Source organism: Ceratotherium simum, chromosome 4, assembly GCF_057802395.1.
Source record: "Ceratotherium simum simum isolate JZ-2026a chromosome 4, ASM5780239v1, whole genome shotgun sequence".
NCBI classification, from domain to species: Eukaryota; Metazoa; Chordata; class Mammalia; order Perissodactyla; family Rhinocerotidae; genus Ceratotherium; species Ceratotherium simum.
The window spans coordinates 40,538,497-40,563,630 of NC_141903.1; the positions used below are offsets into that span (position 1 = coordinate 40,538,497).

At 40.3% G+C, this 25,134-nt stretch overlaps 2 protein-coding genes across 2 annotated transcripts in view; both read right to left on the reverse strand.

Moving 5' to 3' along the window:
- The window catches only part of DDX46 (DEAD-box helicase 46), a 71,315-nt gene extending 59,381 nt beyond the window's left edge, over positions 1-11,934 (reverse strand). Inside the window, exons 1-4 of the mRNA XM_004420186.3 lie at positions 11,767-11,934; positions 8,478-8,666; positions 6,224-6,367; positions 2,296-2,392 (exon numbers count right to left, since the gene is read on the reverse strand). Coding sequence (XP_004420243.1) covers positions 2,296-2,392; positions 6,224-6,367; positions 8,478-8,666; positions 11,767-11,783 — 447 coding nt within the window. The 5' untranslated portion in view covers positions 11,784-11,934. The remainder of the gene's footprint in view (positions 1-2,295; positions 2,393-6,223; positions 6,368-8,477; positions 8,667-11,766) is intronic.
- Positions 11,935-16,170: 4,236 nt separating this feature from the next.
- CAMLG (calcium modulating ligand) lies at positions 16,171-23,937 on the reverse strand. Its single transcript, XM_004420187.3, has 4 exons — positions 23,663-23,937; positions 21,524-21,984; positions 19,797-19,862; positions 16,171-16,788 (listed from the first exon to the last, which is right to left on the reverse strand). Exons 1-4 carry the CDS (start codon positions 23,832-23,834, stop codon positions 16,597-16,599), a joined length of 891 nt encoding a protein of 296 aa, XP_004420244.1. The 5' UTR covers positions 23,835-23,937; the 3' UTR covers positions 16,171-16,596.
- Positions 23,938-25,134: the final 1,197 nt, after the last annotated feature.

Genomic DNA, 25,134 nt, shown 5'->3' on the forward strand with positions numbered 1-25,134 from the left:
AAATAGAACTCCAGAGCCGGACCCATGGCTTAGCGGTTAAGTGAGCGTGCTCCACTACTGGCGGCCCAGGTTCGGATCCCGGGCGTGCACCAACGCACTGCTTTTCTGGCCATGCTGAGGCAGCATCTCACATACAGCAACTAGAAGGATGTGCAACTATGACATACAACTATCTACTGGGGCTTTGGGGAAAAAAAAGGAGGACTGGCAACAGATGTTAGTTCAGAGCCGGTCTTCCTCAGCAAAAAGAGGAGGATTAGCATAGCATGGATGTTAGCTCAGGGCTGATCTTCCTCACACACACACACAAAAAAAATAGAACTCAAAAAAACAAAGCATAACAAAAGAAGTGAAGTTATAATGTATTTTAAAACGGGCAAAAGATATGAATAGGCAGTTCAAAGAAAAGTGCAAATAGTAAATAAAATACATTAGTACGTATATTATAAATTTATATTACATTATGTTCCCAGCATTTAAAAATATTCACTGATATTTAAAGACGCAACTCAAAAATAACAAGATACCAAGTACCTCCTATTAAATTAGTGAAAATTAGATTCTGAAATTCCCATGTTGGCAAGGATGTGAGAAAACAGACATTTTCATATGTCTAAAATCTTAAGTCAAGATTTATACAACTTTGGGGCTGGCCCCGCGGCACAGTGGTTAAGCGCAAGTGCTCCGCTACTGGCGGCTTGGGTTCAGATCCCAGGTGCGCACTGATGCACCTCTTGTCAAGCCATGCTGTGGCAGCGTCCCATATAAAGTGGGAGAAGATGGACACAGACATTGGCCCAGGGCCAGTCTTCCTCAGCAAAAAGAGGAGGATTGGTATGGACGTTAGCTCAGGGCTAATCTTCCTCACACACACAAAAAAAATTAAATTTATACAACTTTTTTGGAGGGCAATTTGATACTATTTATCAAAATGTTAAATGTATATACCCACTAACAAACTCACTTCACTGATACCAATTTACTCTATACTATATTCACAAAAGACATATGTACAGGGATTAATGCACCCTTGTTTATAACTGCAGAGTGGAAACTACCTAAATATCCATCAAAAGTGATCTCTCTACCTTGCTTCAACAGAACAACATGCAGGCATTAAAAACAATGAGCTATATCTATGTATGCAGCTACAGAAAGATCTCCAATAAATAGAAAATGAAAACAGCAGGGTATTCTATTTTTTAAGCTGAATGGTTGGTATACTGCTGTTTATTATTCTTAAGACCTTATATATTGATAAAATAATTCACAACTTAAAAATGAACAGGGGCTGGCCCCATGGCTTAGCGGTTAAGTGAGCGCGCTCTGCTGCTGGTGGCCCGGGTTCGAATCCCGAGCGCGCACCGACGCACTGCTTCTCTGGCCATGCTGAGGCCGCGTCCCACATACAGCAGCTAGAAGGACGTGCAACTATGACATACAACTATCTACTGGGGCTTTGGGGGGAAAAAAATAAATAAATAAAATTAATGGGCCGGCCCTGTGGCTTGGTGGTTAAGTGCGCGCGCTGCGATGCTGGTGGCCCGGGTTCGGATCCCGGGTGCGCATCGAGGCACCACTTCTCCGTCCATCCTGAGGCCGAGTCCCACATACAGCAACTAGAAGGATGTGCAGCTATGACATACAACTATCTACTGGGGCTTTGGGGGGAAAAAATAAAATAAATAAAATCTTTAAAATTAAAAAAAAAAAAAAAAATGAACAGGGCCAGCCCCATGGCTTAGCGGTTAAGTGCGCGCGCTCCGCTACTGGCAGCCCGGGTTCGGATCCCAGGTGCGCACCGACGCACCGCTTCTCCGGCCATGCTGAGGCCGCGTCCCACATACAGCAACTAGAAGGATGTGCAACTATGACATACAACTATCTACTGGGGCTTTGGGGGAAAAAAAAGGAGGAGGACTGGCAACAGACGTTAGTTCAGAGCCAGTCTTCCTCAGCAAAAAGAGGAGGATTAGCATGGATGTTAGCTCAGGGCTGATCTTCCTCTAAAGTAAAAATAAAATAAAATAAAATAAATAAAATAAAAATGAACAAAAAGATACAGAATAATGCATATGGTATGATCACATTTTGTAAGTCAAAACAGATAACGTATATAGACCTGCAACTTTTTTCAGAAAAAAATTTTTCCATGGGGACAACTATGCCTTTATCTGTTTATCTTATATATCTGTTACCATTTATTTAAAAATAAAACATATACCATTAAAAAAACAATTTGTCACTGTAGAAACAAGTTTGATACTATATGATTATTTATGTTAGTAAACATACGCCAGCATCTTTTTCTTTTTCATCCTCCTTGTCATCTTTGTCTTTTTTCTTCTCTTTAGAACTTTCCCCACTATCTGTTTTCTCTTTGGACCTAGACCTACCAAAAAAGACAGAGAGAGAGACATCATCTATTTGTACTTAGAAATATTCATTTTAAAATACTTCTACAAACTTGTATTTTACTTTTTAGGTAAGAAATAAACTTCCAAGAGTTAAGTGCATTTTTACATTCTATTAATAAATACCTTGGAAATACAATGAAAAATTAATCCCATGACACTAATTGCAAATATTAAATATTCGGAAATTCGCCGAAGAAAAACTGGACATTTCTCATAAAAATAATTACAAAATTTAAATAGGAGAGATAAAATTAAACAAATGGAGAAATATACCAAGACATTAATATTCTACAAGATAATTTGTATGTATAACAATATTTAAAATCTCAGTAGGCTTGCATTTTGACCCTACATGGTATCTTACAATGAATAAAATTTCTTAATTTGAATATAATCAAATTAGTCAATGTTTCCCCCCTTTTATGATTGGTGCTTTTTACAGTACCTCAGAAATCCTTCCAGATTTGATGAAGATATCCACAAGTAAAGAAGATATTCTCTAGTATAAACTTCTAAAAGGTTTATAGTTTTGCCATCTAATTTGGTCTTTACTCTGCTTGAAATACTTTTCGTGCACAGAATGAGGTAGGTGGTCCTATTTCATTATAGGATAGCAAATGTCCCTAGCACCATTTATCGAAAAAACTTTTTGCTACTGATTGCAATGTCACCACTGTTATTTATCAAATGACTATATATGTGTGGATCTCTTTCTGGGCTCTTTATATGTTTCACTGGTCTATTTCTCTATCCCTACACTAAAACCACACTATCTTGGGGGAGGGCAAAAGGGGTAAAGGGGCAACAGTGACAGATGGCAATTAGACTTTTGGTGGTGAACACGATATAGTCTATACAGAAGTCAAAATACCATGATGGGGCCGGCCCCGTGGCTTAGCGGTTAAGTGTGCTCGCTCCGCTGCTGGCGGCCCGGGTTCGATCCCGGGCACACACTGATGCACCGCTTCTCCGGCCACACTGAGGCCGCGTCCCACATACAGGAACTAGAAAGATGTGCAGCTATGACCATACAACTATCTACTGTGGCTTTGGGGGAAAAAAAATAAATAAATAAAATTATAAAAAAAAAAAATACCATGATGTACACTTGAAGTTATGTTATAAACCAATGTTACTTCAACTTAAAAAAAAACACTATCTTAGGGCCAGCCCCAGTGGCACAGTCGTTAACTTCGCACACTCTGCTTCAGCAGCCTGAGGTTTGCCGGTTCGGATCCTGGGCATGGACCTACTCACTGCTCATCAAGCCACGCTGAGGCGGCATCCCACATAGAAGAACTAGAAGGACCTACAACTAGGATATACAACTGCATACTAGGGGCTTTGGGAAGTAACAAAGAAAAAAGAAAAAAAAAAAAAAGGAAGATTGGCATCAGATGTTAGCTCAGGGCCACTCTTCCTCAAAAAAAAAAAAAAACACTATCTTAATTTCTATAACTTTATGACAAGTCTTGATATCTGGTAGAGCAAGCCCTCCTACCTTGTTCTTTAAGAGTGTTTATGTCCTCTGCATTTCTAATTTTATGATCCATTTGTCAAATACTTTTCTATTCATGTCTGCTAAGAACTTGTAAACATGGACATATGTTAAAATTAGTAAAATGCTTTTCCTGAATCTACGTAGGTAATTATGATTTTCCTCTTTAAATCTTGTTAATATAAAGTATTACACTGACTGATTTTTTAATGTTAAACCAACCTTCCATTCCTAGAATAAATCCAACTAGTTCATGATTGTACTATTTTTTATATATTTTGGATTTGGTATGCTAATCTATGTTTAGATTGAGTACAGCTTATAATTTTCTTTTCTCATATTGCCCTTGTCAGGTTTTAATATCTATATTCTTCTCAATTCATAAAATGAATTAAGAAATGCTTCTTCTTCCTTAAGTCTGTTCATCAAAAGTGTCATTACAGAATGAAAAGACAAATCACAGAGTAAGAGAATCTGCCACTCATATAACTGACAAAACACAACTATCCGGGATACTCAAAAACATAAAAAAAACCTCCTATAAATTAACTTTTAAAGAGAGAAACAACCCTATAGGAAAATGAGCAAAAAATCTGAACATGTACTTCAGAAAAGAGGAAATCCTTTTAATTCAATAAACATATGAAAAGGTGTTCAATCTCATCAGTAATCAGGGAAATGCAAATTAAAACCACAATATTGGTATTACATGTCTACCCAATTAATAAAAATGAAAAAGACTGACAATACCAAACATTGGTAAGGATATGGAGTAACACAATTCTCCTGCACTGCTGCTGGGAGTATAATTAGTACATACTCTTTGGAAAGCATCCAGGATTACCTTGTAAAAATGAAGCCATGTTTATTCTATGACCATGCAATTTCACTCCTAGGTATACACCCTAGGGAAACTCAGGCACATGGATACTAGGATATATATATACAAAAACGCTCAAAATAGCCCAAAAGTTAAAACCACGCAAACATCGATTTCAGCAGAATGGATAAATAAATAGTGGTATATTTATACCACAGAATAGTATTCAGCAATGAAAATGAACTACTGTTAGAGGCAACACAGATAAGTCTCAAATAATGTTGAGCAAAGACATAAAAGAATACAACTCGTTCATGTAAAGTTAAAAAACATGTAAGTCTAAACTATTCTTTTTCAGATATGAATGCAGGTGGTAAAACCATAAAGAAATATAAGAAATTACTAGCACAAAAGTCAGGAAGTGGTTTTCTCTAGGGAGTAGAGAGTTGGGTTAGAGAAGGGACATGGAGAGCTTCTGAGGGTACCGACAATGCTTTTTCTTGACCTTGGTGGTGGATGCATGGATACTGCTTTATAATTATTTAATAAACTGCATATTTATATTTCATTCACTTTTCTAAATTTCTATTTTATTTTTAATTTAAAATAATCTCAATGGTCATAATACACTGACCTTGGTAAAATAAAAGTAAAATTTATAAAGTTAAATGAACACGGGAAAAATGCTCATGACAAATACGAATATACAAAAAACAGATACAAGTCCATATATCAACTGTCCTATGACATCACTTTAAAAAACAGTAATAGCAGGCAAAAAACAAACCATTGAAAAGAGAAATATAAAGAGTAAACATACTATGTCTCACAGACATAAATAATATTTCAAAATTAAATGGTACTGGCATCTTAAAGAAACAAGTGCACTTAACTTACACAAGCAAAGTTCACCCATCCTGAACAACAATTCAGCAACGCACACCATGAGTTAAAAAGCTATTTGTCAACCAATAGCAGAAATACTAAGGGGCCAGCCCTGTGGCTTAGGGGTTAAGTGTGCACGCCCCAATGCTGGCTGCCCAGGTTCGGATCCCAGGCGCACACTGACACACTGCTTGTCGGGCCATGCTGAGGCAGCGTCCCACATACAGTAACTAGAAGGATGTGCAACTATGACATACAACTATCTACTGGGGCCTTGGGGAGAAAAGGGAAGGGGGAAAAAAAATACTATCTAAGAAAATAATTTCAAAGGAAAAAATATAGTTCCTACAAAGATGTTTATAAAATATATTTCTGACCAGTAACAGTAGGTATTAAATAAGGGAACAATGCATTATGAGTGTTAAAACTAACAGAAGTTAGTATTTTCCAAATAAATTATAAGCTTTATAACCAATATCCAACCATCCATGGTAGGAGCCAAATTCAGTAATTATTATAAAGATTATTTTTAAAAAAGGAAGGCATAGGGAAGCGAGTCAGTTCCCAACCCACATGACAGATACAGCCCATTGATAACATTACCTATTCTCAGCCTTCTTGCTTTTATTACCAGGACTGGAGGATCGGGATCGCCGGCCCCGGCTTCTACTCCTCGAGCGTCTCCTGTCTCGACTTCGAGATCTTCTTCGCTCTCGACTTCTGTCTCTCTCTCTACTTCTGGAACGCCTGCAAGGGGGACACTTTTCATGTATTCTATGACCAAGTGGAGCTTCTATTTCAGATCATGGTTCTTTCCCATGTTGGAAGAGGCTTCTTAATTATTATCATTACTAAAGGCAGAGATTTCAATTAACTATCAAATCAGCATAGGGAACAAGTAAAGCCAGTTCTTACAAGTGGTCAATGAAAAAAATGAGGATACTAATTTCAAAATGTTTGTTGAAAAACATAGCAAATCTGTAATAATAACTATTTGAAATCTATGGCCTAGAGTAGAAAAATCTAAATTTCAATGACAACTAAGTATTAAGGATCGGCAGAATGGGGCTGTGGAAAGATCACAGATATGAAGATTAAGAGACAAGAATTTCTACCCTGGTGCTGCTACTAACTAGTAACATGACATAGGGCAGATCAACTCTCTGGGTCTCAGTTTTCTCATCTATGAAATATGGAAACTTCATTAGGCAATCTCAAAATCCTTCTTGCTCTAAAATCTCATGATTCTACTTTCACACCAATAAGTCAAAGACCAAACCTTAAATGACCTATTTCACTAAACAAGTATTTGACTGAATTGTATGAAACTGTTCCTGGAACCACATAATATGAAATTAATAAGTTAGCACTATCCATATTGCCATGAGTATTTTCCCTGAGTACCATGTAATATCTTTGCAATCTCTTTCAAGGTTTGAAAAATATAAAGTCAAAGTTCTATGATCAGGGCCGGCCCCATGGCTTAGCGGTTGGGTGCACGCGCTCCACTGCTGGCGGCCCGGGTTTGGATCCCGGGCACGCACCAGCGCACCGCTTCTCCGGCCATGCTGGGGCCGCGTCCCACATACAGCAACTAGAAGGATGTGCAGGGCCGGCCCCGTGGCTTAGCGGTTAAGTGCTCGCGCTCCGCTGCTGGCGGCCCGGGTTCGGATCCCGGGCGCACACCAACACACCACTTCTCCGGCTATGCTGAGGCCGCGTCCCACATACAGCAACTAGAAGGATGTGCAGCTGTGACATACAACTATCGACTGGGGCTTTGGGGGGAAAAAAATAAATAAATAAAATCTTTAAAAAAAAAAAAAAAAGAAGGATGTGCAACTATGACATACAACTATCTACTGGGGCTTTGGGGAGAAAAAGGGGGAGGACTGGCAATAGATGTTAGCTCAGAGCCGGTCTTCCTCAGCAAAAAGAGGAGGATTAGCATGGATGTTAGCTCAGGGCTGATCTTCCTCACCGAAAAAAAAAAAAAAGTTCTATGATCAGTTCACAGCACCTGTACAACTTTGTCTTCTTTCCTATTTTAATGAGAAACTGCATTAGAAATTTTTTTGGTGTCAGGGAGGTTATTTTTTTTTTTTCTTTTTTTTTTTTCCCCCCCAAAGCCCCAGTAGATAGTTGTGTGTCATAGCTGCACATCCTTCTAGTTGCTGTATGTGGGACGCGGCCTCAGCATGGCCAGAGAAGCAGCGCGTCGGTGCGAGCCCGGGATCCGAACCCGGGTCGCCAGCAGTGGAGCGCGCTCACTTAACCACTAAGCCACGGGGCCGGCCCGAGGGAGGTTATTTTTATTTAAAGACTGTTTCACCTCCAGAAAGGTTATGACTACTTGACTCGTATCAAGGAATATGTAATCAAGTAAAAGTAAAATAAAAATTAGGGTGTTCCTCAGTTTAAATCTAAAACAGTTCTTTAAAATAGTTTCAAACAGCAAGGAGGGCTTGAAGATGGCTCCACCCTGTTTCCTTCTCCTGTCAGCTTTAGTAGCTGCTCTGAACACAGTGGTCAGCTCTCTTGGGACAGAATTAGAACACAACTCCCTTGATGGCATATTATCTTATGTTTTACTTCTTATTTTAACCTCTCAGGGGGCTTCAAGGGTTCTCTTTGGATTACAGGAAATACAGCCTAAAGTTTCCAAACCTAAAATAATGTTTGAGAGAGTCTTTGTTCTATGCAAATCACTTCCAGATCTAATCAAAGAAGCTGGGATTAAAGCAGAGGGCCTGCAAAAGGGGCCACTAAATTCTAGTCCAAAACACACTTTCAAAGAAGCACAATTTAGCCAAGAAGGCCCAATTTACCATGGGTCCTCTGGAGATTAATGTCTTACCTCAGACGCTTCCTGTCTCTTGACCGAGATCTTCTTTTATCTCTACTACGAGACCTCTCTCTCCTTCTATCTCTGTCTCTGCTTCTAGACCGTCTGTCATCTCCACGTTTACTTCTTTTGTCTGAGGGTGAGCGACTTCTAGATCGACTTCCAGAGCGTCCCCGTGAAGCCGATCGCTTCCGATAGTGGCTGAGATGTTAAGTTACAGATTAAGCTTAGCAAATACAGTTGGCTTCTATTATATTTATTACATTTTTCAAAAAAATCTCAGCAGACAAATTAAACACTGAAAGGACACTTTATACATACACTTCTTTAAAATTAGGGGGAAAGAATATAGCTATAGCACATGTTGGGGGATGGGTACTGTCTTGAAAAGGAAATAAGGACAGTGAACAAAACAGACCAGGCTCCTGCCTTTGGGCCTTAAATAGCTTGCATTGTGGTAAAGGAAGAGACGACAGAAAAGGAAAAAAATAAATACACAATATGTCATGTGGTGCTATGCAGAAAAACACATCAGAATAAAGGAAAAAGAGAATGAGAGGTAGGAGGTTTGCTATTTTATACTAGGTGATTAGACAAGGCCTTGCTAATAAAGTGACATTTTGATTACTTGAAAGAAGTAAAGGAAGGAACCACGTAGACATGGGGGAGGAATCTTCCAGGCAAAAGGCGCAGCAAGTGCAAAGTCCCTGAGGAGAAAGCTTGATTGGCGTGTTGCAAAACAGCAAGGAAGGCAGATGTAGCTAGGGTTGAACGAGTGAAAGTGGCACGAGAGAAGATCAGAGATATAGCAGGGTAGCCAAATGTGGAGAACCTTATAGGCCATTATAAGGACTTCTTCTTTTACTCTGAATAAGATGAGAAGCTACTGGAAGATTTTAAGCAGATGTGTGAAATAACCTAACTAATGTTTTTAAAGCCTTACACTGGCTGCCGAGGGGAGAACAAACAGAAAGAAGGCAAGGGCAGAAGCAGGGAAAACACGTAGAATGCTATAGCAATCATCCAAGTAAAAGATAATGGTGGCTTGGATCGGAATGTCAAGTGTGGAGCCGTTAAGAGTGTCAACATTTGGATATTTTGAAGCTAAAGCTGATTGGATTTAACGACTAATTAAATGTCAAGTGTGAAAGCAAGGGAGACATCATGCGTGTCTCCAAGATACTTGGCAGATCGAGTAGAAAAATGAAGTTGCCATTTACTAAGGTGGGCTGAGGGAGGAGCAGATTTGGGGGGAAGGTGGGAAATCAGGATATTAGGCATCCAAGTGGAAATGTACAGTAGGTAGTTGAAATATGAGTCTGGAGTTCATGAAGGAAATATAAATTGGGAAGTCATCAGTGTACAAAGGCTACTTAAAGCAATAAATCTGGATAAGACTGCTAGGGAATGAGGACACCTGATTTATCCCTCAAGTACCTGAAATTCAATGTGTAGAAACCCAAACCTGTTACCTTTCCCTCTCCAATTTATCATCCCAATTCCAGTCAGCTGGCTCAAAGATACCACTTATCTTCAGTATTTTTCTCTTTTTCTCATTCTACACAACCAATAAAACACCAAGTATCTCCAATCTCACCTCTGTAATTCTTTTCACAATACACTGCCTCCTCCGAGTTCCCATTGTCACTATTCCATATCAGACTTATCTACGTAGGACATTTTAGGAGACCCCTGGTCTTCCTGCTTTTACTCCCTTTTCCCTTAAACCTGTTTACTCATTGTTGCTAGGGTAATCTTCATAAAGCAGAGTTCTGATCCTATTATATACACATAAACACACACTTCTTACTCAAACTCTTCAAAGGCTCCCAAATAAATTCTTATCCTCAAAACTACAGCTACAAATTCATCCACATTCTGGGCCCGAGTCCCTTTCAGAATCTACCTCCCACTATTTCTCTTCAACCCTTCATGAAACCTATATATGGAGGCAAACCAGGATCTATTTATTTCTCCAACAACCTGCTCTTTTCCATCTCTGAGCCTTTCGTTATGCCCTGAACAAACCTAGAGTACAGGCCATGGGAGGCAGAGAATTAGGGGAAAAGGCTGAAGGGACTTTCTCATGGAGGGCCTTTAAGGCCGTGCTGAAAGAGTCTGACTTTATCTTGGAAGCACTAAGAACCAATGGAGAGGAAAGCTAGGGAATGACACGATCTTAGCTTTATTTCAGAAGTATCACTACGGCTGCAGTGTGAAGATCTACTAGGAGGGCAAGATCAGAAGAGATAATCAATTTGAAGCAGGTGTAGCAGTCTGAGCAATAAATGATTAGGGCCTGAAGACAGAGACAGCAGGAATGGGGAAACAGCACAGACTCCAACAGGATGTAGGCAGTAAGAGAGAAGAATGAATCAAATAAAGATCACTCCTAGGTTTCTGGTCTGGGTGGCCAGATGAACAGCAATGCCTTCACAGAGATTTAAAGACCTTTACAAGAATTTTCCGCAGTTATGGAAATATTGTTTATCTTTACCTAGGTGATGATGACTACACGGTTTATATATTTGCTAATTTCATCAAGCTCTACCCTTAAGCTTCGTCCATTTCCCTGAATGTTAATTTTACCTCAATAAAGTACTATTACTTTATTTATTATTTACATCCTAAATACAAAGGATCTTTCAGTCACTGCTAAATACATAGTAAACACCCATCCTTAAGATAAAAATCTCCAAGTCCCAAACCAGGTAACGATCTCAAGTTTTGAAAATATATCATAGTTCTAATGAGACCTCCCAGTCCACAGGTTAAAAAGGATAGAAAACATAACAAATATGGTCTATTTGCAAAATAAATGTCCATACAATAGTATTTATTGTAGCCCAATAAAAGCCTAGAAACGTAGAGTGGTGTAGGTGATGTAAAAATGTTTGTCCACACGTTCCTTTCAGCTGACTTGGGAAGATATCACACACGCACAAAGAACTCAAATAGAGAGCGATGGGCTCCAATGAAATGTTGCAAAGGCGAAGCGGTAAGAAATTCAACTGGGATCACTACTGACGAGGCCACCAGGGCAGGCTCCGCGGAAGTGGCGGGATGTGGTGCCCAACCACTGATGTCCTGGAGGGGTGTTCCCGCTCCAGGGGCTCGAACCCAGCGATGGCACTACCGTCGCCAGCCCAAGTACAGCCACCTCCTCAGCCGAGGTCTCCCAGCCCCTCCAATGGCCGCGGGCAGCGCTGGCCTCACGTGGGGCCGCGCCGGGCCGCGGCCACCTCAACTCCCGCCTCTTCCCCCACTCTCAGGAAGCCGCTCGCCCGCCGCGCCACCTCACCGTGACTCCCGGCCCATGCTGCCGGCCGCCAGAAGGGGCGCCCCTCAGGACCACGCGCAGGACAACCGGACAAAGGAGGAGGCCGCGCTGCCCTCCGTTCGCCGTGCGAGAAGCAGCACTAAGCGGAGGCAGCAGCTACAGCGGCGGCCGCCATCCCAGCGCGGCCAACGAAAACAGGACGCGCTGGCGCTGACGGCAGAAGGAAGGAAGAAGCGGACCGGAAGCTGCTGCCTCTCCACAGCGCCGCCTCTCGGCTGGAGGCCGCACACCGCCGGCCGCGCAGAAAGAAGGTGCCAAGGCGCGTTTTCTGTGCACGGCCAGGGAAGCCCCCTCGCGTTGGTGCGTTGGAGGGCGGCGCATCAGCCTTGAGGGTTTTGGGAGAGTGTTTTCTGCAAGGTCCACCAACGCGCCATGTGCATCCACGAGCTGTCCTGGACGTGTACTGACGTCTGCCTTAACCTGCGCTAAGAGATGCTACAAACATCTCCATTCACTCTCATTCATTTATACATTCATTCATTTATATATATTGTTACGTGTCAGGCATGCGCTAGATCGCGGGGAGCTTACAGGCTAGGGGGAATATAGACATTACTAAAAACACAAGTAGTTGTAATACAACAAGAAAGAGATTCCACCGTAGGAGAGGGGTTCAGAAAAAGAATTCCCTGAGGAAGTGACTTTTGAGGTGAGATTTGAAGACTGAGTAGGAGTTAACTTGAGAAGAGGACGAAGAGCGAAAAATACATTCTCAAGATTATAATGGTTCTCAATATTGCTTGCACTTGGAAGCTTTAAAAACATAATACAGATACTTGTGTTCCATCCTGATATTCTGATTTAATTGGTTTGGAGTGCTACCTGTGCATTGGGAATGTTCAAGCTTCCTAGGGGACTCTGAAGTACAGTCAAGCTTGAGAACCGCTTGCCTGATGGAATACACACAAAAATGTTGAGTTGCTTTAGCAGAAAGCTGTAATGGAGTTGGGGAGAAGCTCTCCTATTTACATGCCTCTGTACTATTTTACTTTCTTACATATCAGGATGATAGAAAAGTTCTATATCTTGATTGTGGCGGTCGTTGGTTGAAGATACGTTTGTCAAAATTCATTGAACTGTACACATTAAATTGATGCATTTTAGTGTATGTAAATTTTACCTCAAGAAATTTGGTTTTTAAAAAAAATGAAACCGAGTTAAGACTCCAAGACAAGCTTCTACTCTTCCTCTGTGGCTTACTGCCCACCTGTGGCAGCAGTGCAGTCCACCCCAAGGGTAAGGAAGGCCTGAGCGATTATGTGACAAAATGGACACCAATGAGGGTCAGGTATCAGAGCCACTGTAAATTGCTTGTATGTTGGTTGAAGGTAAGGAGTATGGTTTTCAGTCTAAAAGAAATAGGAAACCACTGGTGACTTAAACAGCGGAGACACTGAGAAGTGGTCAGATTCTGGCTGTATTCCGGAGGCAGCACTCCAAACAGTAATTGATAAATTGAGTGTGAACTGTGAGGGAAAGGGTGGAGTAATGATGACTCTCAGGTTTTGAACAGAGGTACTATGGATTGTTGTGAATTTAGGGAGATGAGAAAGGCGTGGGAGCAGCAGATTTGGTGGGGGGAGGGGAGAGAAAAATCAGTCGTTCTGTTTCAGTGATGTGATGTTTGAGATGTCTACTAGATATACAGGCCATACCGGCTACATAAGGGGATACAGTTGTCCCCCCTTATCCGCGGTTTCTCCTTCCTAGGTTTCAGTGTCCTCTGGTGACCATCTGGGTTATCAGATCGACTGTCACAGTACTGCAGTGCTTGTGTTCAAGTAACCCTTATTTTACTTAATAATGGCCCCAAATCTCAGTAGTAGTGATGCTGGCAATTCAGACATGACAAAGAGAAGCCGTAAAGTACTTCCTGTAAGTGAAAAGATGAAAGTTTTCAACTTAATAAGGAAAGAAAAAACTTGTATGCTGAGGTTGGCTAAGATCTACAGTAAGGATGAGTCTTCTGTCTGTGAAATTGTGAAGGAAAAAGAAATTTGTGCTAGTTTTGCTGTCATACCTCAAATATGTATGTAGCACAGGAAAAAACAGCATATACAGAGTTTGGTACTATTAGTGGTTTCAGGCATCCACTGGGGGTCTGGGAACGTATCCCCCTCGGATAAGGAGGGACTACTGTATATGAGTCTGGAGTTCAAGGGAGCAATAGAGGTTAGAAAGGTAAGAATCAGAGGCACTTTACAGAATGTATAATAATACATGGTATTTGAAGCCATGGAAATGGATAAGGTCACGTAGAAGTTAATGTTACTGCTGGAACAGATTTTTAAAATCATACTCAAGTTTCTTGATTTTAAACAAGAAAACTGAGACTCGGGAAACTAATTTAATCCTCGATCACTCATATTTTTGGAATCTAAGCTGGAACCAGAACCCAGGCATCTGATACCCAGGCCATAGCTCTTTCCAAGATACTTCATTTCTAACTCCCCTTTAAGAGAAGGGGATGAGTCTTCACATCCTGTCACATTCACACGACAATTCTGTCTTTTTATACCACATATATATATTTATATATGTATTTATAATACATATATTATGCATATATATATATTTTTTTTTGCTGAGGAAGATTCGCCCTGAGCTAACATCTGTTGCCAATCTTCCTCTTTTTGCATGTGAGCCTCCACAATAGCATGGCCACTGACAGACGAGTGGTATAGGTCCGCACGCAGGAACTGGGCCTGGGCTGCCAAAGGGGAGCGTGCTGAACTTAACCACTTAGGCCACTGGGGCTGGCCCTGCCCACAATATATTTATGTAAGTTCACAGCACTTCTACGTCCTGGAAGAAGCTGCTTTATCTATTACCACAGGTCTAAGAGTAATTATAGTCTACTATGTCTCCAATATATCACTTTTAGCAAACTGCCCTGGCTTCCAAAGCAGATTTTGATTCTGACTAATTAACCCAGTTCTGAGTATCTCATGATCCTCTTGCTGTTTTTAGTACCAACTGTGATGTACACATGTCCATTTATACAACTAATCAGACTAAAAAGCTATTGATCGAAGATGTCACCTCTCAACAACCATCCTTGTCAATCTAGTTTAACTCATATACATTTTAAGTCCCTGAAATTTCTAAATAAAATATTCTTTTTAATTATTCCAAACACTAAGAAATTTCCATTTCCATTTGATATTATTCAACACTCTTGGTGAGAGATGCAAGCAAATGATCAGGAAGATGCCAATTAGCTGAGGAGAAAAAGCGGCATTGACAGACACGGATATATCTTACAGCTCTTCTATTTGAAATAAATTGGATAATGATCTACGATTACTAAAACTTTACACACGTCAACTGGCTAAATGGGGCTTTTTTCTTTAGGAAACAAAAGAAGTAAATGTGCAGTTGAAGACCTCTAGCGTCTTCCCAGGGATTGGGGAGAAAGTGACAAATGCAAGGATGCTTTCCAATCCTCTAGATACTAGATTCCTTATGGAATCAGGAAAAATATGTGCTTATAATCTTAACCTAAGTCAACAGAACAGACTTAAATTATTATACTTATTCTCTATTATTCTGGTTCAAAATAAAATGCCAAAAACCAAGACTTTGTGAGTAATAAAAAAAAAGTATATATGTTTTTAATATTACAAAGATTAATCAAATAGACCATACAAAAATCTGTAGGAAATGTAATACCAAGCAATATAACACTTATGTTTTATACTTTTTTAAGAAGACGAATCTTCCAAATATAACAGCGTTACCAAGTTAGTTAAAAGGATATTTATGCTATTGGGTTGTATACCTCAGTCAATTCTTCAAATCCCATTTTTATATCTAATCATTCTATTCTAGTTTGCTTAAAAAACACACTTCTGAAAATTGAAAACTCAAAAGTGTAAATTTCCAATTCTGAGTTTGGTAATAAAAATTTTCATAAATATAAATTAAGATTTCATAAATACCTTCTAATTTCACACATATGAATCTTTTTTTTTTTTTTTTTTTTTTTTTTTGGTGAGGAGATCAGCCCTGTGCTAACATCCGCCAATCCTCCTCTTTTTTTGCTGAGGAAGACGGCCCTGGGCTAACATCTGTGCCCATCTTCCTCCACTTTATATGGGACGCCGCCACAGCATGGCTTGCCAAGCAGTGCGTCGGTGCGCGCCCGGGATCCGAACCAGCGAACCCCGGGCCGCCGCAGCGGAGCGCGCGCACTTAACCGCTTGCGCCACCGGGCCGGCCCCACACGTATGAATCTTAATAATTTCTTCCACTAAATATTTGCACTGGAATAAAAATTAAGATACTGACTCAACAAGAAAAGATAAAATTGGCTACCTTATTCAGCTCTTATAAGTTAAAATGTGCAGACTTAACATTAGACAATTCAGTTTCTTTCATTTTATTTTTAAGATGGCTCCATTTCTTAAGACAGAACAACACAAACACAAGATACAGTCATTGGGGCTGGCTGAGACCACATTCACCTGCTCTCCTAAAAGCACTAGGTCAGCCCCCAAAAGAATAATTACAAATCTGAGAAGTTAGGGAAAGGCGTAGGACTAGCGATTCTAATTAAACAAGAAAAATCAATTAATGACAATGGTATTCTATTCTTCACATCATTATTAATACAAACTCAACCCTTTTAAATCAGGGAACCTGCCATTCCAATCCTAATCAAGTAGCTTTACAACCCCTATAAAGTAAAAGAATTACATAAAGGTGTAAACTGATTTGCCTCTTTAAAGACATTGCAATATAGAAGAGAAATTGTTTTTTTTAAGCTTCTCCTTCTGAGTTCTGCAGGCTTCATGGTACTTCACAGCCCCAATAATCAAGCAGTTCATGACAAAAGATAAAAGTGAAAAAGTAGACACAGAGATCTGTGAAAACTTCGCCCATTTTGCTATAGGTATCCATCGATCGATTTATCACTTCAGCAGGAATTCCAGATAACAGAAGTGCAGCTGTTAGTACTGTTGTCTTTATCTTCTTTTCACTCTGTATAGAAAAAGACTTAAATAAATCTTACAGCTTTCAGAAGACTCCTTAAGCTCTATAAAAACATTATCAGTATATTTTTGCCTAACTGATTTCAAAACTGTTAATGAAGTTTCAAAACATCAATCAATAATATATCAGCAGACATTTACTGAGGATATAATATGTAAAGCAGCAAACTGCTAGACAGTAGGGAAAAGGCCGTTTTTGCTATCAAACGTTAAAAAAAGTCTTATCTTGGAAGCAAGACAAATAACAATTTAAGATATATACAACAGCATAAGACAAAAACAGGATAAACATTACTAGACAGGATATAAAAGACTGCTAAATGAATGACATGGATAATGTGTGGCATGGCGGCTCAAAGGAGACAGAAATTAGTTCAGGCTTTTATGTATAAATAAAGCACAGGGAAGGATTTCAGAAGGAAGCGGAATTAAAAACAGGTCCTCAAGAATGAGCAATATTGGGGCCAGCCCAATGGCATAGTGGTTGGGTTCACGCACTCCACTTTGGTGGCCCAGGGTTCATGAGTTCAGATCCCGGGTGTGGACCTGTGTACTGCTTATCAAGCCATGCTGCGGCAGGCATCCCACATATAAAGTAGAGGAAGGTGGGCAAGGATGTTAGCCCAGGGCAAATCTTCCTCAGCAAAAAGAGGAGCATTGGCAACAAATGTTAGCTCAGGGCTAATTTGAGAAATCAAAGCCTATGTTCACAAAAAGACTCATACAAGACAGTTCTTAGCTGCTTTAGTCATAATAACCCAAGACTGGAAACAACTAAGATGTCTATCAACAGGAGATTAAATAAATGGATATATTCACACAATAGAATATTACTCAGCAAAAAAAAGGGAATGAACTGCTGATATACGCAACAACATGGATGAATCTCAAAAATATTATGCAGAATGAAAGAAGCCTTGTACAAAAAAAGTATGTACAGACATGATCCCATTTATATGAACTAGTAAAATAGGCAAAACTAATCTACAGTGACAAAAAGAAAATCAGACCTTCAGGGTATAGGGGCTGGGGCTGCCTGGAAAGGGGCATGACGGAACTTCTTGACAGTAGTGTTGTAAACTTTGAAAGGATTTAGGTTTCACAGGTTGTCAAAAACTCATTAAATGATATAAAGACTTGAGCATTTCACTGTATGAAAATTTTACCTTAAGGAAAAGAACCATAAACAAACACTGAATTGTAGTTAATGATATGTAAGCTGAAATGTGTAGGGGTAAGGTATACTAATGTGTACATGTACATCATACTTTGAAATACATCAAGAAAAAAAGATGTACTGAAAATGGATAGAAAATTGGATGGATACATAATAAATATAATGAAATGTAAATTATAGAATCTAAGTGGTAAGTATAAACGGGTGTTCACTGCACAATTCTTTCAACTTTTCTGTGTGTTTAAAAACAGTTATAACAAAATGTTTTGTTGAGAGAAAAGTATACAGTATTCTCCAATCTCTTTTCTCTCTCCCATTTACCTAGTAACCTTTACACACTCCTATCACAAATAACAAATGTTAAAAGTTCCACGTAATATTCTTCCAGAGTTTCTTTACACATATACAAGAAAAATCAAATATATATTATTTTCCTCCTTTTCACACACAAAAAAGAGTATACTATAGATCTTATTCTGTATTTTGGTTTTTTCTCTCAATATTTATTGGCGAGCTTACCACTAACAGTACATGGAGAGCTTCATCATTCTGAATGGACATGCTGCAATTTTTTTGTGTGTCTGTGTGAGGAAGATCAGCCCTGAGCTAACATCCATGCTAATCCGCCTCTTTTTGCTAAGGAAGACCAGCTCTGCGCTAACATCTATTGCCAATCCTCCTCCCTTTTTTTTCCTCTAAAGCCCCAGTAGATAGTTGCATGCCATAGTTGCACATCCTTCCAGTTGCTGTATGTGGGACGCGGCCTCAGCATGGCCAGAGAAGTGGTGCATCGGTCCGTGCCCGGGATCTGAACCCAGGCTGCCAGTAACAGAGCGCGCGCACTTAACCGCTAAGCCACGGGGCTGGTCCTGTAAATTTTTTTAACTAGTCACTTATTAGTGAATATTTAGGTTGTTTCCAAACTTTTGCTACTGCAAAACTACAATGAATGTTTCAAGAATAAATTTCTAAACAAATGCTTTAATTAAAATTACACTTTTGGGGTAAGTCAATAAATATACATCTGTATCATAAAAAAATTAATAAAATTACATTTCTTTCTTTACTCTTTCACTTTGTGTATTTGACCCCTCAAAAATATAAATGTTTCAAATCCATTAAAAACACACATGAGGTCTATCAGTGCATTACAAATGACTAAGCAAACAGCCAAGTAGCCATTTTTTAGCAAAAAACTCACACAAAATTCAATCACACAAGTAAGGTTATCTTCTATGCCAGCCAAGCCAAGTCCCATATAACTATGTATACATCTGTAGGCAAGCAGACCAGGCAAAGGACACACCCCATGATTCTGTTCTGCAATTTGGGCCAAATATTTCTCGCAAATATCAGGCCCTCAACATTAAAGATAAAGTGTATTGTTATTAAGTGTCCAGTAAGGAGCAAAATAAGATAACTGAACACATTTTAAAATTAATTTCCTTTATTATAGATAAAATGTATTACTGAATTTACTAAGTAATTAAATTGAACACTTTCTTAGACAAGTACTATTCAGACTCTGTCATGAGGTTTTTCCCCCCATCCATGGTGGACCAACATTTTTGTAAAATACAATAAAAATGTTATGGCAATGTCAAACTGCTATAAAAGTTTCTAATTACTCATATTCTGAACTTAACTCATTACAAAATGAAGCAAATAGTTTGAAGATCAGCACTGGTGGCCCAATCACACTTTGGTGGCCACTAATTCAGACCATAAGTATGGCTAATTTTTGAGAAGTTCTTAAAATTATCTAAGTCATTAATCAATCTAAATACATCACCATAATTTAGAAAAAAAATTTAATTTACCTTGGGAAAATATTTGTATAGTCCCATGTATGCAAGTTGTAAAGTAAGAAATGGAGCAAATATGGACTGTGAAGATAGAAGATAAAATTATATATTTCCAACATAATCATTCACAAAATAATCACAATAAATCAAACTAACAGCAAGCTATCAAATTCCAAGCAAAAAAACTGTAACATTTAATTTTAGTGGCTAAAAGCAGTCTTATTTCTGCAGAAGGGTGAAGTAAATAAAGGGATTTGATTTCTTTATCATAAAACACGTTTCTCAAGTTAAGTCACATTCTTTTAATGTCCCCCAAAATGTCTTCTCTCATAAAAACTTATCTTTGAAATGATTTAAAGTAGTCAATGGTGATAGATGTATAATATGTCATGCAGTAACATCTCTCTCATCTAGAGGTAATTACCTGACAATTTAAAAGCACACATAAAGGGCCCAGTAGTTGAGATGCCAAACATCCCCCAAACTTTGGGGCAAGGAATTAACTTATATAGCTAAATCTCTGGCCCTCAAATGATGAGCTATTCTTACCATAGATAAAATGGCTTGGTTATCTTGCTTCTCACACAATAAAATAAAAAAGATCAAAATAATACTTGATTTACATTATTTTTAAAATTAAAAATATTATGAAGGGAGTGAAGGAGCCAACATTACTAGAAGTACAGTGAGAGCAATGAGAAATAACAGTTTAAAATGTGATAGCAAAGAAAACCAGAAAGCCAAAAAACCTCACACAAAGATGAGACACAAAAATAGGACATAACTTGAAAAGCATGAAAGCACAGAGCCCTTTAGAGAAGAGAAACAAGCAACTATATATCTCATTAAATGCTGAAAGCTATGATGACAATTTACCATCAGGAAAAACAAAATCAAATCTATTAAACAGATTTTCTTTAAGAAAAGATTTGCATAAAAATAGATTTTAAAAATCTTTTTTGCTTAATAATATAAACCTTAATGATCTGAAAAATTTACTTAAGTGGCTGGTACTTGGTAGGTATTCTTAAAATGTCTACTGAATGGAAATACCTCAAAGAGCAAGATAGTGAATCATGAGCTATGCTTTTCTGCGTTCCTCATCATACTGTAAAACAAAAGGACCAGTAAATCCCAACTTTCAACAAATAGCCATTGGCACGTGAAAGTACAATAAAAACGGACTGCCATAATACTACAACATTATAAAATGCTAAAATGCCTTCTGAACCATAGAAAAACTACACCATGTTCAGGACCACAAGAACTGCATTTTAACGATTCAAATTATTTGAAAAGTGGTAATTAATATATAGTACATGTAGGTACTTTATACCCTTCGGTTTTGGAATGAAACCTTCTGGGTTTAATCTCAGCTGTCACTCAGTAGCTGTGTGACTTTGGGCAAATGATTTAACTTAACCTCTCTGAGTCTTCATTCCCTCATCTATAAAACACAGATTCAAATGATACCTAGTTCATAAGGAGAAGGATTAAGCAAATTAATATATATAAAGTACCTAAAATGGTACCTAGCATGTAGAAAGAGTTTAGCAATATTATTAGGCTCTGTATTTAATCAGAACACCTCATTCTGTAACTAAGGTGAATAGCAGCTTAAATATACATCTCCAAATAGCCACGTGAATCTGGTAAATATTAAGTTAATATTGGCAATGAATTCTATGGATTAACAGCACTCATTATTATAACCAATTTGCATTTTCCATTATGTTTCTTACCAAGTATTTGCAAACAAAAGCTCTGACTCCAAAGGCAAGAAGAGCACATCCCACCAATCTAAATATTCGAAAAGAGTCAAATTCTTCTGTTGTATTTCCATCCTCTTGATTGGGTTTTTCACTAATCAGCTGTTTCCTGAGCTTCATTGCTTCTTCAAATCGGGAGAGATACTGTTCTAGGCCATGGCGAGAACCCCTCTGAACAGTGTCCGCTGTCAGGTCCCCTCTGTTCCGCTGCCGGAGCTCAAGGCTTACATCATTGCTGCACTCAGGTGGTTTAATGAAAGAGTCCAATTTGTCTCCCAGCTGAGTCCCCTTTACCTCGGCCACACTGCTCTGCAGGTCAGTTGTCCCTGTACTGACCGAATCACCCAGCACTACTCGCTTTGCAACTGAAGGAATGGTGAGAGAGTTCAGTTTATCACTGTCCTGCTGCTTTGATTTTGTTTGACTTTCTTCTTCTGAGAAAAGAAATTTAGAATTATGTATTACATACTGGCAAACACCTTTCATATTAATATTAAAAAATATGCTGCTGCTGCTAGATCTCGGCAGTTTCTGAACCTAAATTAACACTGATTCTGCAGACAAAAATAAACCAGTTCCTCTACACCCTCAAAATATATCACCCAAAAAGAGTATTCCTGCAGAAGATATAATCCAAACTTTGGAGGTAGCACATAAGACTAGGAGACAAATTGAGAAAGATAGTCAGGGATGAAGCAAGCTTGTAAAGACCAAATTTTCATGGATAATAGCCCAGAAATATGATTGCACTGCCTGCTCTAGCTTATTTGGTTAAAAATATAGAATTATTAAAGCCCTTTAAAATTTATATTTCAATATTATACTTCTGAATCCAGAATCCTGTCAGCATAGGGTGTGGCATATCCTTCAGCTTCTGTTTACGTAAGCCTTGTACTGTAGTCAGGGAGCCATTAGTAGGTACTTAAGCAGTTTTAGGATGCTGTTCTGGTTTAAAACAAAACAAAACCTTTAATGACAGATAAAATTTTCAAAACAAAAGAACAAAATATAGAATGTACCTCGAGAAAGATAATCAATGCTTTGGGAAAGAATAAATATCCTGCTATTAATCATTAAAGGAAGAAATGTGTCTCCTAACTCCAGTTCTAAGAGAATCTGCAATAGTGCTCTTACCTCTCTTGGTAGTTTTCAGCCGCAAACCTGTGAACTGTCTAGAAGTTCAGAGCTATATATCTAAAGCCCCACAGAACAGAGGTCAAGATCTAAGGAGCTTCAACCAGTGACTATAGGCCAATTACTAAAGGCAACACTCAATGGAAACTTAGAGAACACTAGCACATACTAACTGTTAAATAAATATTCACGTGAAAAAAAATTTAAGAAACTCATTGTACATGTCATTGGGGGGGAAATGAGGAACTCTCTTGAGGGTTAAATGCAGTTCCTGACATCAATCACCCCGATCTCAGCACACTAGGAGAGAAGACCTCCGGTGGGCACGTCCCACTTGTTGGGTCTATAAAGAATGGTCGCTCCCATCTTTTTGACCTGTTTTATAAGGGCTATAGATGACCGTGTTGAGAGCACTGAACACAAACAGTAGGAAATGACCATAAGAGTCCCTGATCCACGTAGGAAGGACTAGGGGGCAGTTCAGGCAAGACAAGCTCATGCGGGCCAGGCAGAAGAAGGTAGACGCTAGGGAAGGCGCTGGAAGGGAAAGCATTTGGAACTAAAGGAAAGGAAAGCAATCTTCCTGCGGGGCACAATAGGCAAAGCAGTCTGAATGGGCATAAAACGCCCGCCCTTCAAAAAAGGCGAGTGGGTGCGGAAGGCAGAAGCGGCTGTCTCATGGTACCTGGGCCAGACGGCACCATGGCTGAGGGACTCGGGAGCGAGGGCTTCGCAGCCCGCGGTGGAGGTGCGGACAACCTCAGGGCGAAACCCCCAGAAAATTCAGGAAAGCGACTAGAAACGTCCGGGGCTTAAGAAATGAGAACTTGGGACAACACCTAAGGAGCAGGGAGAGAGGGGAGGTCAGAGAGCAGGGCTTAGCCAAGAGGGTCCCAGCGAGTGGAGGAGGGAAAGGAAGAATGATCCTGAAGACTCAAAGGGGTGGACGGGAGCCTGCGGGGAAACCGAGGTCCTCACCCGCGCCGCACCCGGGCCTGTGAAAGCCCATGATCCGGTTGATGCGCTGTTCCGAGTTCATGAGCAGCTTTCTCCGCCGCAGTTCGGCCCGACGCTGGGAAGCCGACAGGCCTGAGCCCGCCGGGGCTCCGGGCCGGTCCCCGCTGTCAATAGCGACGGTCACTGGCTCCATCTTCCCCTCCGCAGTCAAGGACTGGTGACGGTAGAGCTGGTGGCGGCAGCGGTGGCGCCGATGACTCCAGGCCCGACCGCGGAGCGCGCGTCCCCTCCCGCCGGAGACTGTAGGCTAAGCACGCGCGCCGCCCGACGGGACCAATCGCGAGGCTTGCGCCGCCATCTTGAATGAGGGCAGAGCCGGATGCGCCAGGTCCTTCCCCCTCGGCTGGCTTTCGCTGCTCCCCTCCCAAGCTCCCGGGCTCCTCTGCTGTTCAGTCGGAGGTGAAGAAAACCGGCACCCAGCCTCACGAGCGGGACAAGGACGGGAGTAAGGAATAAGCATCCCAGACTACTGCCAGGAAGCAAAATGGAGGATACGGCAGCAGGCGCTTGTTTCCAGTGACCTTCTGCGGCCTCGCTTATAGGCCGTAACTCCGGGAGCGACGCTGTAGGAGCGTTGCGGTTGGGATTTGTTTTCTGTGGTGATTCCTCCTCCTCAACCGCCCTTCTCCCACGTACGCGCTTGGGTTGTTCTAGCCTTTCCTCAGGTCTTTCCTCATGTGTTTACCAGGGAAGCCTTCCCTGTCCGTTCTATTTAAATTGCCACCCCCGCTCAACTCTCCCTGTTCTCCATATCTGCTTTATTTTTCTCCTTAACAGTTATAACTGACTCGCAAGCTAAATGTACTTATTTTGTTTATTGTCTCTCACTAACTAGAACGTCGGCTCCATGAAGACAAGCAGTTGTTTTGTTCACGGCTGCAACTCCTAGAACAGTGTGAGCGCCCAGCAGGGCCGACTCATCCATTAGGCGGTGTTGAGGGCTCAGGACAGTCTTAGGGGCCCAAAAATGTGTTTTAATTTCTTGTTAAATCAGAAGAAAAATGTAATAATAATATATAATAATGAATCCATCCTGGATTATAGTCGTCCTTATACCAACACAGTCCGAAGGAGCTCATGTAAGTTAAGTGCCTAGGGCCCGCAAGTCATAATACAGCCCTGGCGCTCAGTAATGACTAAGTGAATGAGTAACTGTATGAAGGAGTTGAGTGCCCTATCAACCCTTGCTGAGAGGGCAAGGGCACTATGGACTGAACCTGAGGCTGCAGAGGGTGAAGCAGCCTAGTGAGCCCCCTGTAATGAAGCCTGCTGCACAATCACGCTCAAAATCAGGAAGCGGGTGAAACCCCACTTAGACGGAAAGTAATAAAATACTATAATCGTTAAGGGCTCGCCCAGTGGTGCAAGCGGTTGGGTGCGGGCGCTCCGCTGCGGGGAACCGCTGTTCGGAACCCCGGGCGTGGCAGGCACCA

What these genes read in the sequence shown, in the direction of transcription:
- CAMLG (XM_004420187.3), bottom strand. Translation starts at nt 23,834, where the DNA reads ATGGAGCCAGTGACCGTCGCTATTGACAGCGGGGACCGGCCCGGAGCC. An exon ending in CAGGCCCGGGTGCGGCGCGG is followed by an intron (nt 21,985 to 23,662) that starts GTGAGGACCTCG and finishes TTCTTTTCTCAG; the next exon opens with AAGAAGAAAGTCAAACAAAA. An exon ending in TATACAAATATTTTCCCAAG is followed by an intron (nt 16,789 to 19,796) that starts GTAAATTAAATT and finishes TTTTCTATACAG; the next exon opens with AGTGAAAAGAAGATAAAGAC.